General features: G+C 37.4%; 1 protein-coding gene across 4 annotated transcripts in view; it reads left to right on the forward strand.

The window, feature by feature from the left end:
* GRB14 (growth factor receptor bound protein 14) overlaps positions 1 to 18,400 on the forward strand; it is a 125,306-nt gene that overhangs the window by 50,339 nt on the left and 56,567 nt on the right. For 2 of the 4 annotated variants that reach the window (XM_029225879.1, XM_029225877.1), the window contains exon 1: positions 6,286 to 6,505. The exons of 1 other annotated variant lie outside the window; for it this stretch is intronic. In XM_029225879.1, the coding sequence (XP_029081712.1) occupies positions 6,443 to 6,505 (63 nt within the window). In that variant the 5' untranslated portion in view covers positions 6,286 to 6,442. Of the gene's footprint in view, positions 1 to 6,270; positions 6,506 to 18,400 lie in introns of those variants that run through there. One more of the 4 variants, XM_029225878.1, reaches the window with a different exon arrangement.

Genomic DNA, 18,400 nt, shown 5'->3' on the forward strand with positions numbered 1-18,400 from the left:
AAGGAAATTATCTCTTTATTTTCTTTCTCTTCCTCCTTCTTCTCCTTCTTGTCATTTTAAGGTTTTGGGGGCATGAAGAAAGTTAGGTGCTTGTTTTCTGTCTGCTTTCTTGATCTAACTATTTTTCTTAAGAGAACCTTAAAGTATATGAAATTTGAAGAGTGTAGATAAGACATTTATCTTTTTATAGCCTATACTTCTGTTAATTTATGTTGGAAGCTCAAATACAGGGAAAAATTATAATTTTATTTATATTTGTTAATGTATTTGATCACTTGAACCTGTGTTTCTACTTCCTTGTCATCTTTGAAATCTTGACTTCCTTCTAATCTGGTAATTTCCATTTCTCTCTAAGACTCATTTCTCTGTTTCTGTTTTCCTTCCTTCTAGTCACTATTCCATAGTTTGTCTTTCACACTGAGGTAAAATTCACATCTTATCAAATATTACTACCCTTGAGGATGAGAGTCAAATTTCTGAGTATGACATAGAAGGACCATTCTTGTCTGGAAGCTCCTTCCATGTTTTTCATCTTTGTATATATTTCCATTACTTGGAATTACTTTCATTCTTGGATCTTTTGTCCACTTAGGGAACTTGTCTGCTATCTCATGGTGAAATTAAGCTCTTTCTTTTTTATGGTTCTAGAACTTTATTTATACTCAGTTAAAGAACTTAACATATAGTTGTAGTTATTTTTAAGTGTCCATCTGCCCTCCTGTAGACAGTACAATACATTATGCCTCCTTGATAGGCAGCCATAATGCTCCTAGAAAACTATGTCAGGTGAAGAATACATAGGCACTTTTAAAATACTTGACTGAACTGTAGATTGGTTATATTTATCATGACTAAGGCTTATAAGTCATTCAGTAATTTCTTTAAAAGAAGAAACTTTCTATCAGAGTTTAAATCAGTAAGAAATCCTAGGGGACTTCCCTGGTGGTGCAGTGGTTAAGACTCCACACTCCCAATGCAGAGGGCCCGGGTTCAATCCCTGGTCAGGGAACTAGATCCCACATGCACGCCCCAACTAAAAGTTTGCATGCCGCAACTAAGGAGCCCTCGAGCCACAGCTAAGGAGCTCACCTGCCGCAACTAAGACCTAGCGCAACCAAATAAATAAATTAAATAAATAAATATGAAAAAAAAGAAATCCTAGACATTTTTGATGGAAGGAAGTAACTGTCAGAGTAGAGGGGGAGAAATAGGGTAGAGGAAGATCAGATCAGGCCCATCAAGTGTAAAGAATGATGCCCTGTCGTATACCTGGAGAAGCAAAAGGTCGTTGAGTAATATGAGCTGATAGAACTAGAGGTACTGAGTTTGTGTCTAAAGATCTAGACTGTTTATTGCTATTAAATGCTATAACCAAATATTTTAAGATTTTTCTAAAACGGGTGTTCTTAGGACAACAATTAAATTTAGTGTCGACACTACTGACCGCTAACAGAACTATGTCAGATAGCAAAAGAATATCCAAATGATCCTGTGAAGAAGACTGTGTGCTTTTGTTCAGAATAAATCATAAGGCTAGCAACTGTTAAGACGAGAAACGGGGCTTGTCCACCATGTAACCGGAGTGACTAATCTTTCCACATTGATTGTGAGTGAACGTGATGCCTACTGTGTACAGAGAGCATCCTGCTAGGTATTCTGGGAGCAGCACAGGAGATGAAATCCTGGGTCCCACACTTAAGGATTATAGTCTCCTTAGGCAAACAACTGGGGCCTATGAAAGGATTTATTAGTTATCAAAGCAGTGTATTAGTGTGTGCAGAGAAAGGTATGAGGAATGGAAAAGTTTAAGTCCTAAAAAAAAAAGTACAAAACAAGGAATGATATAATTTAGATGGAGGAATGACTTCTTGGAGGGGTCAATTTTGATCTGTATCTTTGGGGGAGTTAATGAATATGGAGGGGCAGTGAGCTACCCCAAATGGGTAGCACAATAGCACAATATACAGGAGGAAAATGGAGGGGCAAACCAAGTTGTGTTTTGTGTAAAGCAGGAGGCTGGTCGATTGGTTGGCTGAAGAAGTATTTGTAGGAATTAGTAATCAAGAAGCATTCTTGTGCCTTACAGCATTTTCCCCCCATGTATAAAGCCACTTGGGGTGACAGAGTGATGGTTAAAGGGAAATTACACATGTCCCTACTTTCAGGGAGCCTACATTCTAAATGATATAAGGTGCTCACACATAGAAAACAGTAGCTGAAGCTTGACTAAACTGGTATATGATGAAGGGTAAAGAGATAGTCTGGAAAAAATAGATATGGTTTGAATCTGTAAAATGGGAGCAAATGATGCCTGCTTTACAGGTTTGTTAGAATAAAATGAAATACCATATGTAAAGTGCCTAACACTTGACAGGCACTCTGTGTTTGTTGTCGCTGCCTCCTTTTCTACCTCTCAGTTCTAAAGTAATATGTGCAAAAAGAAAAAAAAAGAAAGAAAAAAAAAGGAGAGATGCTTGAAGGATGCGAGATCAGTGAAACTTTCAGAAGAGGTGGGACTGGTCTTGGGCCTTAAAAGGTTTGTGGGTTTTAGAGAGTGAACGTTACGAAAAAAGAGGTGGGACTCGAACGTGCTTCAGGGAGCTCCAAGGAGCTTTTGTTCATGTTGAGTGGGAGAAGAGGTCTGAAAGGCAGGCTTGGAACCTAGACGTTGGCTGGTGCTTAGGTTGCATTCTTCTGCCCAGATTCCACCTTGTACACTGCTTTGACCAAGTGTTGACATGTTGCCATGTGTCAGCTCCTCTGATACGCAGGAGTTATCAACTTTGAATTCCCCATAGCAAATAGCATAGTACTTTACACATACTAAGGCCCTCTACGCATATTTATTAGGTGAGTTAGTAAAACAAATGCTTAGGAACATCAGAAACAAGGGTGGTATGAAGATGACATTTTATGCTAATACTACATCAAATTACATAGTACAATGTGGGAGAGAATATTGTAGAGTAGAATAGTAGAGTATCTTGGAGAGGGCCAGATGTGGTTTTCACCTTGGCTGATTGACTTATGTACTTCGTGGACTTGGATAAGTTTTTGCAATATATACTTGTATCTGAGACCATTTTTAGCCCTCTGCTCTTCTGGCCTCAGTTTCCTCATCTATTGAATAGCTAGTACCTGCTTCATAGAGTTGTCATGAGGATTCAATGAAAACTAGCTCAATGCCTGGCTCGTACTGGGTGCTCACTTAAATATTATTAATTATCATCATAATACTTATTATATATTATTTTTTGTGTTATTCTTAATTCACATTGAAACTTTGATATGCATATTTTGAGTGACAAAATTCACTCTTGTTCTATCAAAGTGTTGAGCAAAGAACAAAATAATGTACAGTGCTATTCTATAGTATTTCATTGTTGACCTTGCTATATTGTTTGCAACCCTGTTATATCAAAATTTAATTTGTAGGACTTCCGTGGTGGCGCAATGGTTGGGGGTCCGTCTGCCGGTGCAGGGGACGCGGGTTTGTGCCCCGGTCCGGGAAGATCCCACATGCTGCGGAGCGGCTGGGCCCGTGAGCCATGGCCGCTGAGCCTGCGCGCCCGGAGCCTGTGCTCCGCAATGGGAGAGGCCACAACAGTGAGAGGCCTGCGTACTGCAAAAAAAATTAATTAATTTGTAAATAATGATCTGTGACACAGTCTGAGGAGAATGCATCTTAGGCCCAGTCCTCTGCAGGAGCAGTTCACGGAGTATTTTTCATCACCTGCCTTGGGCTCTTCCAGACCATACACAAAACTGATATCCTTGATCCTCATAGCAATCCCCAAATTGTTGGCCATAGCTTTTTATCCCCATTTAGCAGCAGCTGAAGAAATTAAGGCTCAGGTGACAAGGTTAGTGAGTGGTGCAAGCCATTTATAATAATGGTAAAAAAAAAAAAAAGCATGGGCTCAAGTTAAATTTTGAATCAGTGTCTACAATAACTAGGAAGTGAGATAAAGCACAGTCACTAGGAACACGTGGAAAAGATCGCTGAAAAATGAGACTCTGCCTGTTATTAAGTGTGAGTGTTGTCTCATTAGTCTTTCAGCCTGCTGACTGTGAAAAGTGTATTTGAGTTTTTTTCAAAGACCTGTTTGGCAACATAGAGTCACAAAATGCCACATTTCGCTCTTATGGTTTTCACTGAAAATTTATAAACTTCAACTTTTAAGAGTTCCAAAGAGATGACCTATCATACTTCAGCAGTTCATTGTCTGTAGAATAGTTTTTAAGGACAGGTATGTTGCACTGTAATGAATATAGAGCCTGGACATTGTTTTGACTTGAAGGATGCATTTTAGTGTTTAAAAAGCTCTATCATGTGATGTAAAACAGCATCTCTGACTCCCCATTCGCCTAGACTTCAAAACTTGCAGTCGGCTTTGAGAACCTCACTCTGTATCTCCATCAGTTATCAAGTTCTGCATATTCTTTTCTCTTACTCACTTTTCAAAGCAAGTGTCGTTTCCTCCTTGAAGCCTGCCATGATCTCACCTCTGATGTGTAGTTTCTTCTAACTTGGTGCACCCCTGGTACTTGGCATTTAATCACAGTGAGACTCAGCCCTTTACTGAATGTGATTTTTAATTTAAAAATGAGTATCTCTATTCCACTATGAGGCAGTGACCATATCTTACTCATTAGCATGTACTTATCACCTAACACACTGCCTGGCACATAGTGGGTTCTTTGCCTCATGATTTAGTGGAATGAATTGCTTTGATTGTGGTGGAACCCTTTCTGAGACCAGAGATAACACTTCTTTGTAATATTCAAAGCCTAAATTGAGAAAAGAAGAAAGAAAAATTGTAGATAATAAACTTGAAATTACGTAGTAACCATGGGCTTTGTTATTGTGTGCCTGCCAAAAAAGTGACTCAAGGTTAAACCAAAATCTTTTCCTTCACAAATGGTGACTCCCCTCCCAGTATTAGTAGATTTTTGTTGGTAGTTTTATTTTAAAAGACCATGATAAACCTAGTAGGATAAGAATAAAATGAATGCCCACAAATTAGATCTGCCTGTGACTTTTTTACTAAGTGAATTCCCCCCCAGCTGCCATTGTGAGCGAGCTGTGTAGGTTTTGAAATTCAAAGTAGGGAACCCTAGAGTTTGTAGTGTCTCTTTTTTTCTTTTGAGGAATATGAGATCACCGTGCACATAAAACACACCCAAATGAACTCTGCCCAGTAGCAGTCTAGATAATGAAATGGAAAGTTTGTATCTGAGTTGCCGAGAATCTCCCATTTTGCCCTGTTACTACGACAACCACTTTGTGATCTAGAAGTGACAGGGAGCTCCCCTCAAGCTGAACGCAGCATGTCATGCTCTGTGTCCTGGTTGAAGAGCACTGAGTAGGTGCTTGTTAAGGAATCGGTCCAAAGGGATTTTATAATATAAAAACTCAGATTAGTTTTAATATTGCAATACTTTTTGTCATTTTTGTGTTTCTCTTACTCTTTATTTAGACATTATTGAAAATTTTCTCATTAACCAGAAATGGACCCTTCTCCAACCCTCGAAAATACTGGAATACAATTTTTAGTTATTGTAAGAAAAAAGGCAAAATGGTTGTGTTAAACTTTTGAGAATGCTTTGAGCATGATTATTTAAATGCTTTGAATTGAATGAAATGTGCTCAATTACACAGATCTGTGCTTTTAAAAGACATTAGCATTTGCAATTCATACGTTGTAGTTTAATGCCCCATTTATATTTAACAGTATTATTTAGGTTGATTGTTAAGGTAATATTTAACAGGAATAGTTAAGTGTGTAGCTTCAAGGACAGCTAAAACGTCCATAATACAGAAATTTTAGCTGTTTAGGAGACGAAGTACATAAATATATATTAAAATCCTTTTATTATGACTTGTAAAGTTTAACACTTTTGGACCAATTCTAACTTCAGGATTATTTTTTGTGCCTCATATAATATGTTTCAATCTACCCATTTATCACTTTTATGAGTAGCATAAGTAAATTTAGTACATCTGCATATTTATACACTTTAAATAGACCAATGTAAACAGTTTCTTATCTGCCATATGTTGAAATGTTTCAGTAAAGTAAAGACATAACTGCCTAGTCAACAAAGAATGGCATTGAATTGCACTGTTTTGGAAAAAAAAGTTAAGTGAACTAGATGGCTGTTAATCTGGTTCTTTAAATATCATAAACAAAAGTATCAGAATGTGTTTCCAAGGACAAAGGCGGAGTTTTCTGGGCTTTGATTGGTTGCTGCCTTGTCCTGTCCCACAGCCATCCTTAATTGGCTTTGGTAGATTGGAATCACATAAGCAGAGTGACATTTATTACTTTCCTAGTTGTTTCTTTGCACTGAGCCCCGAGATTCCTAAGGAGTAACTGTAAAAGATTTCTTTCATTTCGTCCATGATCTACGGGAGGGGATCACTCTAAGAAGAGCAGGCATGAGTTTGAGTGCAAGAAGAGTCACTCTGCCTGCAATAACGCCCATAGTTCTACAGAAAAGGGTATGTGACTTCTGCTTTTTTTCTTTTCTTTTTCTTGCTGTTTTTTAATTTCCTGTTACTGTGTTTATTAATGTGTTGGAAACTTTTGTTACATATCCTGAGAGAGGCTATAATTCATTGAGGCTATAGGTGATTAAAGGATAGATTATTGAAATTAGACTAATTGTTGAAATTAGACTATTAAAAAAAAAAGCTGGGCCAGAACATCTCTGTAGTACGAAAAGCTCCATGTAAAAGTAGTTTGGTCTCGATTTCAGGGCATTGTGATAGAGACTGTATTGAAGATTTTTCTTTCTTTTTTTTTTCCCCTTCTACTGTAACTTCAGGCCTCTTTGCCTTTAGTTCAATAGGCAATCTGCTAGCTATTATGTTTTATATTTGTTTACTAAGGAGCAGATTCTTTGTTTCACTATAATTCATAATACATCCATCTTCATTGTTGAATGGACGATATAATTGTTTTACTGTTTAAAACATATGGCACCAGTTTATTTTCCTCTGGTTTTCTACCCATTTCTATTGAGTTTCTGCTTACTTGCTTAAGAAAAACTTTCCATTAAGTTGCCTTGTGAAAAGGCTTTCTGTTAATTATTAATGCAGTCAATCCTGTGTGTGAAATATTTTGTCTGTTAGTTTTTTGTAAAGTTTATTTCTGTGTCTTACTTGCCACATCGTATTTTATAAGGTAATAAATAACACCATGTGATGTAGCATTTAAGTAAAGCTGAATATACTAAACTTCTCTTGTAAATATACCAAATAAGAACCGTGTATTGAAATCCTTAAAGAATCAAATCTGTTGTATAGAAAAGAAAAAGCACCAAAACACATTTTGACACTGTGCTTTCTGAATGGTTTTGGTGACACTAGAAACTGTAATGTTTATTTCCGTACCTGACTTTTAATGGTTAACTATTAGTGTATTTTATTAAGTCAAAGGTCATGGTTTAATTTATTTGAAAATGACAAATCTTACAATTAGGGTGTCTTTTAAAAGAAGTGTCTCTTTTCATTGTTTTTAATTTTTAGGTTTTTAATTTATTTTTTTATCCAGTTGACTACTTATTCACCAGGGACATTCTACTTGGCAGTAAAACAGTATATGATAATTTTGCCAACATTTGTTCTTATCTTTCTTGATGTCTTTCTTTCATCTTAAGCAAATTTGATTAAAAATATTTTGCATTGAGCTGGAGTCTTTATTTTGATGTAGACTTACTAGTACATTAATAATGACCATATAGATTACCTGAGTCACTGGCAATGTGAAAAGGTATAATAGCGTATATCAAATCTATATCCTTATGTTTGGATTCTTCTTTATCCAGTAAATACTGCAGTTTGGATTAACCAAGAAATTTTCATCATGTAAAGTGTGGTTTTTTTGCACAACATATTGGTGTGGTGGAAAGCATGCCACCTGGATTCTCCATTTCCTAGCTGTGTGATCTTGGGCAAGTCATTTAAACTCTCTGAGTCACTACTTTCTCATCTATAATATAATAGTGGAGAGATTTTCATTAAATGCTCTCTTCAGTCTTTTTTGTGTCTATAATTCTGTGACTCAAATAATATATTTTGAATTTTCATAAGTATAATAAAATATTTAAACCATTTCTTATTAGAGTATAAAACGTTAGAAGAAGATGCTATCATTTTCAAGGATTTGGAGCAGTTAGTCTAGGGGAAATTTGTATGAGTAAATTTGTATGAGTAAAACTTAGCTAGAAAATAACACCCAGCACTGGTTCGTAAGTAGCAAAACAGGATTACTCTGGAAAGCTGTGATTATAAGTGATGTTAGGTCTGAGCTGCCAATGGATACATCATTGTGATTTCTCTTGGTTCTTTTATAATAAGCTTCTAGTCAGGTTTCTATTATAATAATTAACATAAGTCAAAATTCCCTAAGCCCAAGTCCATGTTATTCCTTTCCAGTTGGTACACATATTAAATGTTCATATAATTTAGCGCATCATTTGCTGAAAATACTTAATGCTATTTCTTTCTCCCGACAGTTTAATCCCCAGAGGACCCATTGTTGATAAGACTGTTCTGAAAATCTTAGTATCTCTTATTTTAGAAACTGGGTGTTTTTCTGACTAAAAAATACCCATCTGCTCTGGTCACACCATGCCTTTGTTTTCTAAGATAGGAAATTATTCCACACTTGTAATTAACTTGTTTTCTATATGCACCATAGTTTAAGATGATACAAATTAATACAAGGATTTCTCAGTATTTTGGGGCAGCTTCTCATTTTCCAAAGAACCTAGGTGCTTTTTCCACAGGTTTGGCATAGAGTTGGCTGGCTCATCCTGAACGAGTGATTCTTGCAAAATAATTTGTCAACTGGAATCCTAATCATTTGAAAGGCTGAGGGTATTTCTGAAAATGCTTAATAGTTTTAGGGAGTAATTTTCTTATCAGCAAGTATATCTGATCTAAGTGGGCATAAGATCTCCTGAGATTGGTTGGGAACTTGAACTTTAAACACGGCTCTTAACATGGTATGGGTCTTTTTCGTAGCACATCAAATATACTTTGATCTTTGAGGAACAGACTAGTTCAGTGGACTCTGTCAAGTAATTTGGAAATAAATTTTTGACTTTTTCTAATTCTATCACGATCCGATTTCCTTGATTCTAGTTAATCAAGGTTCCAGTGAAGAAAGTTTCATCATCTCTCTCAGAAATGATCGCATCCTCATCAAGTGTTCTGAATGAGCTCTTCACCTCATAGCATTTTTCTCAGATAACTAGGTTATGCCTTTTTTTTTTCAAATGAGAAGACTGAGTCTCTTGGATGTTGAGTGACTTATGCAAGGTCACCCAGAAGGTCAATGGCAAAGCTAGAAATAGAATCTAGGTCTTGTGACTTCCACTGTGTTTCTCTTATTAGATATGTGTTACCTCCTGAAATTAATATGTTAATGAAATTGCCTTATGGTGTGTATAACTGCCATTCAACTTCTAGTCTGGAATTAGCTTAGGCAAATCTTTTCATCTTCCTCTGCACCTCCACCAACTCCCATATGCTCTAGTGTAGAAAACATTTTATTCAGACAGCAATTGTAAGCAACAAAGTGTGTGTGTGTGTGTGTGTGTGTGTGTGTGTGAGAGAGAGAGAGAGAGAGAGAGAGAGAGAGAGAGAGAGTATGAGAGAGAGAGAGAGATGGAAAGACAGTTTTACCCAGTGCTCTAATTGGGTTCATTACATCAAGAAACTATTTTAAGGTCCCAGAGAGTTAACAAAAACTCAAGCATTGTAAGGCTTATACTAAGTGCAATATAAAACTCACATTCTTTTTATATAAAGGTTGGAAGGTCTGAAGGCCAGATGCCCATATTCTGATTCTGTGGGTAGGAAGATTTCTACCTCTGTCAGATTAAAATTGTTCTGCAAATTGTTTCCAAGCATTTCTACATTCTTTAGCCATACTACAATTATGAGAGACTTTCATAGGCACACAGAATTCTAACGTGTCTTCCAGAATCTCAGAGAAAAAAGGAATACTTTTTAGAGTATATTTTTTATAAGATTCAAATCATTTGAAAATCCAAAATTCATGAGTATAATATGGAGCAATGCCATTTATCAAAAGATCCAATTCCACATCTATACAAGAGAATAGTTTGTTATATTCATTTCCCTCCTCATACAATTAGAATTATTGCTGTGAATTTCTAAAAACAATTTTGTAAAGAATGAAAGAATATAGATCATCATTATATCACTATTTTGCCCAGAAGCTTTTAAATACATACAAAATCAGTCCAAGCGAATGTAGCATTCACTGCTTTGCGGTCTGGATGCATGGGGGTTTCCTCAGCTTCATATGAAGCCTCCACTCCAGCACATCGTTTTTCTCCTTGTGCTCCAAACAGGGTTTGCTGTTTGTCCCATTGTACTTCTGCACCCAGTTTTGTGCTCCATGACCTGTAGACAACTCCAGGATCCTGTTATTGTCTGTGTCCCAGCTCAGGCTGTGGTACCATCCTGAAACCTTCTAAGACTGTTTCTTATTACATCCGTCTTAATGGTGTCTTGACTCAAGTGTCCATGGATGCACCTTTATGACTCATTTATCAATGCAGTAACTATTACCATGTGACATCAATTTTGTTATTACCTTTTATGATATTTAAGTCTTATTAGCACTCCTTAGGTGTGTATCTTAAGCTTTCTGGCTTTTCATATTTGACTTTTAGTTTTTTCTATGGACCTTGTGTATGTTTTATATATCTTGCATTATTTGGTTTTCAAAATTTGTTTTTACATTTTTAAGGGAAAGACCCTTTAAATAAAGTGCTTTGTCAGTTACAGGCTGAATTTAATTTCATGTAACCGGAAACCTCAAATGACAGCATATTAAACAGGGGAGAGATTTATTTTTCTTTCACTTTACAAGAAGAATTGGTCCCAGGCTAATGTAGCCGTCCAGCAATGTCCTCAGGCAACCAAGCTCCTTCTTGCTTTCTATTGTATCTTCCTTAGTGTGGGTCCCTTTTCCTTTTATGGAAAGATAAATGCAGATTGCTAGCCATCCGGCTCACATTCCTGGCATACAAAATGGGAAGAACCAAGGGCATACAGGCTAGTTCTGCCAGTTATTAACGTGCCACTGGGGAATGACCGGGAGCTTCTGATCATATCTTACTGGCTAGGATTGTGTCACGTGGTCTGGATCCAAGGGAAGCCAGGAAATGTAGGCCTTGACCTGCACGCACTGCCCTTCTCACCAGAATTAGGAAATGGGGAGGATGGCTTTTGGTGGGGAACTAGCTGTCTCCACTGCCAGTGACTCCTGTGTATTAGGCATGCAGAAAATGTTTGTCCCTTGGATTTTTATTATTGTCTTGCCAGGTATAGAATATAGTTATGCTTTTTGAACAAATGTACTCTATCGCTTGATTGGAGATAGTAGAAGCTGTAGTAAGTGGGGAGAGAGCAGATTTCCTGTGTAGGGGAGGGTAATGGAATGCATAGATGGTGACCTGAGTTTAGATGGCTGGCTTGCTTGGAAAGTGGTTGTGAAGTGGGAGTGAGTACTATTATTGCTGTTTACCTGGAGCTCTCATTCTCCCTAAACCTTGATCTTTCTTCTGCCCTTTTAATTTTTATACAGGGTAACATAGTTGCATATTCACCCAGGAAGGGTACCACATAGATGAATGGATTTTGTGTTTTCACAAAATGTTTCCTTTCCCTAAAAGTGAGTTTTTACGAAGTGTGCTGTAGTGGAGATTGTTTGTGTGTTTTAGCCAGGAAACCCTGAGTTTGAGCTCAGCTCTGTCACTGATCAGTGTCGTGACTTTAGGTGTCTTCTTGTAAACCTTTCAAAAATTCAGTTTCTCTGTTTTGCGGATAATGATGCTTCCTCACAGAACAGGTGCAAGGATTAAATAGGATAAATATTTAGAAGACCTTGACACGTAGTAGAAGCTCAACAAATGAGAATTTCTTTTTTTCCCCCTCATCTGGGGAATGGCGTGTGTTACTAGTTTCATAAATGGTTTAAAGTCTCCCTATTACTGTGATTTAAAATTTTTTTGGGGGGTGGGGGCTCTATCCTATTAAGTATTGATAGCTATTCAAAAGTTTTCTTGTAGCAAATGAATCAAACAAAAAGTAGTTGTCCTTGATACAATGCAGCCAGGGAACGAAAGACAGTATGCCCCTCAAATTCTTGTTCCCTCTGCTTACTTTCTGTATACAGACTTTAATTTGAATTAAAAAAAAAATTAATCCAACTACTATATGCTGATAAATATTTTTTTAAAAAGTCTGGGAATGTAGATTTAAATAGAATAAGATAGGTGGTTAGATTACTTCTTTCACTCTCCTAGGGAATATCAGGCAGGGACTTCTGGCTTACATATTTGCAAGAGGTACAGTTGTACCTAGTGTTAAGACATTGTTTCAGTAGACAGAGGTGACATTACTGGAATGTGAGCTATATGATGGTAGGGGCTGTGTCATCTTTGATCATCATTAGTCTCAAGTGCCCAGCACAGGGAATGTACCAAGTTGGGATATAATTACTATTCATTGAATAAACACAATTTTTGAAAAAACAAAATTGGGCTTTTTTGATACTGACCTGTCATTGGCATTTCCATCTCTGCATTTGTGTCTCTGTGGCGTTCATTTCCTTTTTCCTGGATGGCATACCTTGTGGTAAGAAGCTGTGCACTCAGGGCCCACCTCAGCTGGTCCACCTTGCTTTTTCATGAGCTCTGTCTCCACCCCTCCCTCCCTCCCAGCTCGTTCCTGTGAGTAACTTTGAGCACTCCCTGCCTTCCACACCAGCAGAAATAAAAACAGCTATACTGTGTTCAGCGTTGATTACACTCTCTTTAATCCTCATAAGAACCCTACAAGATTGGTGGACAAACCCAGGCTGGGATGAGAAAAGTGAGCCCTGGAGAAGTTAAGTGTCTTACCCAAAGCACAGTGCTAATGAATGACAAGTCAGGACTGAGCCCAGGTGGGCCCCGCCCCGCACAGGGGCTGCCTGTCAGAATTGATGGGCACACATGTGATGCAGAGCTGCGCTCCATTGCGCGGCTGCAGCGTCCTTGCCTTTCACCTATAGTCTACTCATGAGACAAATCTCACCTTTTTTTTTTTACCTGTCTGTCTGTTGCCCTCCTAGCTATTTTTTCCTCGTTGTACACTCCAGTCTTACCTCACCTCAAAGATATAGTGAGTAAACCATATGTCAGAGCTCCTTGGAGCTCAATAGGAATCTCTTGGGACTTACTAATTTTGCTTTAAAAAATTTATAATAATAGTCACTATTATGAATTGAGTGCTATCAGTTTGCCATCATTTTGCCCATTTTACAGGATGAGGAATCTGAGACTCATCATTGATAAGCTAATGGTGTAGGATCTGATCCCAGAGCAGATTCTGGAGTGCACCATCGCCACAAGCACCTGGACTGAACCTCCATGAGAATGAGGGCCATGTCTCATATTAGTTTGCAAACGACAGTGTCTGGTCCACATTTGGCAATGAAGGCAGATTAAAAATAGCTGGGCTGATTAACGGTCTAAGACTCTTGCTTGGGGGGAGCAGTCTTAGGGCTGGTTCTCCTGGCGGCACCCCAGCACCCTAAGCCAAATCTAGAAAATAAGAATCTCTTTTGGCAGAAAAAAAGAAGTAAGTCTTTTGGTTATTTCAGATATTTCGGGTATTAAACCCTCTGAAAGATAAAGATTTTCTACCCCTGTATGATATTAAAAATGCTTTCTCTTAAGACAGTTTCAAAAGAGCAATTAAAAAACCATTTTGGCTGAACAGCATTGTCCTATATTCTTGACAGCCTCCTCATTGAGCCTGCGTATTTGGGCATATACATTCAGTTGTATTTGTGAAATATCAGGAATATTATTTTATAGTTTCAGAAGTCAAATGAGTTTGGGTGGTTCTGTCAGGGTTTGAAGAAAATTTTGACATCACCATTCTAAATGCCAAGGAGGATCTCCAGCTTGAGTTACAGGAAAGGGGACTTTATATTATATACCACCTGAAGTGACTATATATATGCCACCCCAACCCATACCCAACCCTTCTTATTAAAGATATAGACATAATTTATCTTAAAAATTCAAATAGTTAAAAATGTTTAAAAATATATTTAATTTTTTTAGAAGCTTGCAACTAGTTTAAGCAGTGCCTCTATAGGGTTAACAATGTTAAAGTTGTAATTTTCAAAGCATTGTTTTCTTTCTCTATTTGCACCAAGAAATAAAGACTCCCTCTGCTGGCTGTTTCTATATATGCAATTTTTCTGGCAAGTTGTGCTAAAAAAAGTGAAACACAAAGAATAACCTTTTTTGACATTCAAAAAGCTGGGTGCTTTGGGACATACATGCAACTTTATATTTGGGTTTTTAGTTATCTAATGCTCTTATGCAAGATGTTGTGTCAAAGCAGCAGCTTAAAGCTGCATGAAAATTAGGTAAGCAGAGTGGAAAGAACAGGATGAGGTAGGAGCCCAGAGATTGGGGTTCCCAGGCTGGTTCTGCCAGTGACCAGCTGGAGATCCCCCGGCAAGTCAGATCCTCTTCAGTCTCAGCTTCTTCACTTGTAGAATGAGAAGATTTCAGGAGATGTTTTCTAAGAGTCCTAACCTTTAGGATTTTATGATTCTGACAGTATTGATTCCATTTCTTTTACAGGAATATACATGTTTTACACTGATGCACATGCTTTGCACTGATATAAAATAAATATTTAGAAAAGTGAGGGAAAGGTAAAATGACAAAAATGGATATAAATCAGTTATTCCTAGTGCTATCACAGTATGGGAATGTTAGATCTAGAAAGTGATAGTTTGCATGGTAAGTTCATAAAATAATACCCCCCAGATGTACCAGAAAGACTGAATATAGCATATTTCATTGATTCTATGGCACCTTAAATTACAAGAAGCATCATTATCTTATATGCTTCCAATTAAATTATGACATACCATTGATGGTAAGTTACATCTAAGTTACAGAGAAGTTAAATGTGAGAAGGTGTGCTTTTAAAAATCAGTGAAACAAGGTAGTTCCTAAAAGTGCTTCAGTTGATGCCAGAGAGCTCAAGAATTAACAGTAAAAAGTCTGATGTGTCCTGGACTCTGATAAATATTCTCTTTCCTCTCCTCGTGTTTTCCCCTCTCTTCTAAACACTTCTCCCTTCACCCCTCCCCAACTTGTCCTTCTTTCTCACTGTGTGAAACAGTTATTAACTTTTTCACTTAGGCATGTCTTATGGTTATTCTGGGAACAAACGACTGCTGAAAAACTGAAATGAGATACTGGAATAACATTGTGTCCAACATAAGCATGACCAGTGGTTTTCTGCTTTGAATATGAATAAGCATTAGCACTTGTGAAGGGTTTTTTTTTTTTAAACTTCAAAGGTGAATTAGTCAGCACTGGCATCTTCACAGGAATTACATGAGTTTTAAAAACACTGAGGCTTCAGAGAACGCTCCTTTGATGAAGTCACTGGAAATGTTAGAGTGGGATTTGTGATCTGACCCTCTTTATTATTCGTATTGGACTTAGGTCCTAAAATAACATGAATATATACATATGTATATGTGTGCGTCCATGGTTTGGGATATTTTTAGGCTTAGTTTTTAATGTTTGCTTTCCTTTATAATGAAGTTAGAGCTGTTTCTTTTGCCTTTTTTTTTTTTTTTTTTTTTTTACCATGTAAGAGCACACTGAAAGGGCTTCTGATTTCTTGCTTTATAAAATTGAACACCCGCTTGAGTTAGGGTCTTTCTTGCTATCCTCTAGGGAGAAAGAAAGCCCAAGGAAGGCGCAGGCTGCCTGGCTCTTGGCCTGAGACAGAGAGCAGAGAGGGTCAAGAACAGAGTAGAGCACAGGGGCTTCAAGGACACTTTCTGGGCCCCCCTTTGCCTGCAGACCGGCTTTCTTCTCTTGGTTGGAAGCCTAGACGTGGCATGATTTGGCAGTGTCATTGATCTAGACAGTCAGGTGGGACAGTGCTAAATCCCCTGCCGTGCCAGGTTTGGGGCATTTCCAGTAGCAAGGCCACACTGGGCCTCGTGGGCCTGATGCTGGATGGGAAGTGAATTCATACAGCATAAAGCTTCATCTTTGCATTTTGAATTCATACAGAACTTGCAGAAGATCTGTATGGATCCCCAGCCACACAGGTCCTTTAACTCTGAATTAGTTAATCTCTTTATCCCCGCATGCCCTCTAATGTTACTGCTGAAATGTAATGACCTACAAATGTGTACAAGTCCAGAGTTTTTACAGAGGTGGTGTGGGGATGATTCATCTTGTGACCTTGAGGATTGTGGAAAGAGCCTGAATCCGTGGTCATTTGATGGAACTGCCTCACCAGACCCTGAGCTATCCGCCTCTGGTTTCAAATGTGAGAAAATAAAACCAGACCTTTAATTTGATTAATAAGCCATTGTTGGGTAGATTTTTCTATTACTTAGAGCCGAATTTGTTCCTAAATGATTAGCTCACCATGTAGTTACTTATCATTATTTTCTTATCACTTTATAATCTTATTCTGGTAAAACTGTCTTTTTAAAATTGAATTCTTTATTTCCAACCATTGAAAAAAGCTACTTTATCATTTGTGTATCTTAAAAAGGATCCCCTCTTGAGGTGGCCTCCTTGCTAGTTTGCACTGATAGAAACCAGTGTCTAGCAGTGCTGGGCAAAGACGCTTCTTCCACAGACCTTCCAGCACCTGTGCACCTGTGCTTCCTCACCTCTTCCTCATAACTCAGTCCCTCTGATCTCAGGACAGTGGTCTGTGTGCTGTTCCATGTGTATTTTTTGCCTCTTCAGTCCTTCGTATCTTTGCTCATGATACTTGTTCCACACAGATGTTCTTTTTTTTTTTTTTTTTTTTTAATTCTCAGAGTTCCAGACTTAAAATGGGCCAGAGAAGTCACCTTATCTACCTTTGTTCAGTCCGCAGATTTCTTGAAAACTTGCCTATGTTTTCTCTTTGGTCCCATGTGTGTCCTTTCTTCCCTAGAGGTTTTTAAACTCTGTGAGGTTTCCAAGCTACTGTTTTGGAATCCCTAATATTGTCTCCTATAAGGCCATTCATGACGGTGTCAGTCGTCCCTAAAGGGATATTTACACTGTGCCAGGCCCCATGCTGACTGCTGGGGACACAATGGGAAGCACATATTGACATTATTCCTGGTGTCATGCAGCATGCTGAGTAGTAGAAGCTTATGGATAATAATTATGTAGTTGCACATATGCATACGTGAAACAAAGGGCCTGGACCTAAACTGGGAGTAGCATTGAAAACTTCCGCACAGAATGAATGGTTTATCTGAAGGATAAGAAATAGGAGGTGGGTGGACAGTATTCTAGGCAGCAGTAGTAGGTGCAAAGGCCCTGTGTCAGGAAGGAGCATAGCTATTTCAAGAAACTGAGAAAATATATGGTCAGAGTTAGAGAATAAGGAAAGGATTATAGGGAATAAAGTTGAAAGGGGCCACATGGATATGAAATGGACCTGTTTATGTCAATCAATTCCTGTAATTCTGATATTGGTGACAATATCTATTTTGAGTTAATGAACATGCACTGCTCATGCTCAAATATGTAGTTGAATATCTCTTTCAGTGGAGATAATTTGATTCCCTATGACCTGATTTCTCTAAACTATGTGCTGTTTTGCTCTTAATAAATATTTGACAGCTAGCAAAATAATGAAGGAGAGCAATATGGAAGCAACAGCTTTTCCTGAGCTGTTGGGATCTTTGGGAACAGTCTTTGTTTTTAAATATAACATTTTGTTAGAGGTTTCGAATAAATAATAATGAATATATTATTTGCCGTTTCCCTTCAGGGGAACATATTGAGTTGCTTAATTCAAAACATCTAAGACTGTCTCCTCTTATCTTAGGACACTACATTCCTCATTTAGAAGAACATAAAAATCCAGGGCTGCTCTGACCTCTATATAAAAATATTTCACTGATTTAGGTACATTGCCTATCTGTTAAAAATAATGGAGAAAAAAATCTGAAACATTAAAAGATAGCTTTATAATCTTACTGTACTTGGATGATAAAATTTTAAAGAGTGGGAGAAATAAGCTTTACTTTGGGACCTAGTTGAAATCAAATTTCTATGGGCCTTGTTTCTTATTTTCTATTAATTTTATATAAACAATATATATAATTAATAGATATAATAAATGCATTTATTTTTCTGTTGAAAAGTTGTATACTTTTCATTGTGGTAAGATCTTGGTATTTAAATAATGGTGTTTAAATTATTTTTAATTAAATATTAATTAATAAGAATATTTAATTAAATATTAAATGTGGTATTTAAATGTAGTTAATCTAAAAATCAAATTTAAATTCTCCCC

Source organism: Monodon monoceros, unplaced genomic scaffold (assembly GCF_005190385.1).
Source record: "Monodon monoceros isolate NGI ecotype Baffin Bay Population unplaced genomic scaffold, NGI_Narwhal_1 Super_Scaffold_16, whole genome shotgun sequence".
Classification (NCBI taxonomy): domain Eukaryota; kingdom Metazoa; phylum Chordata; class Mammalia; order Artiodactyla; family Monodontidae; genus Monodon; species Monodon monoceros.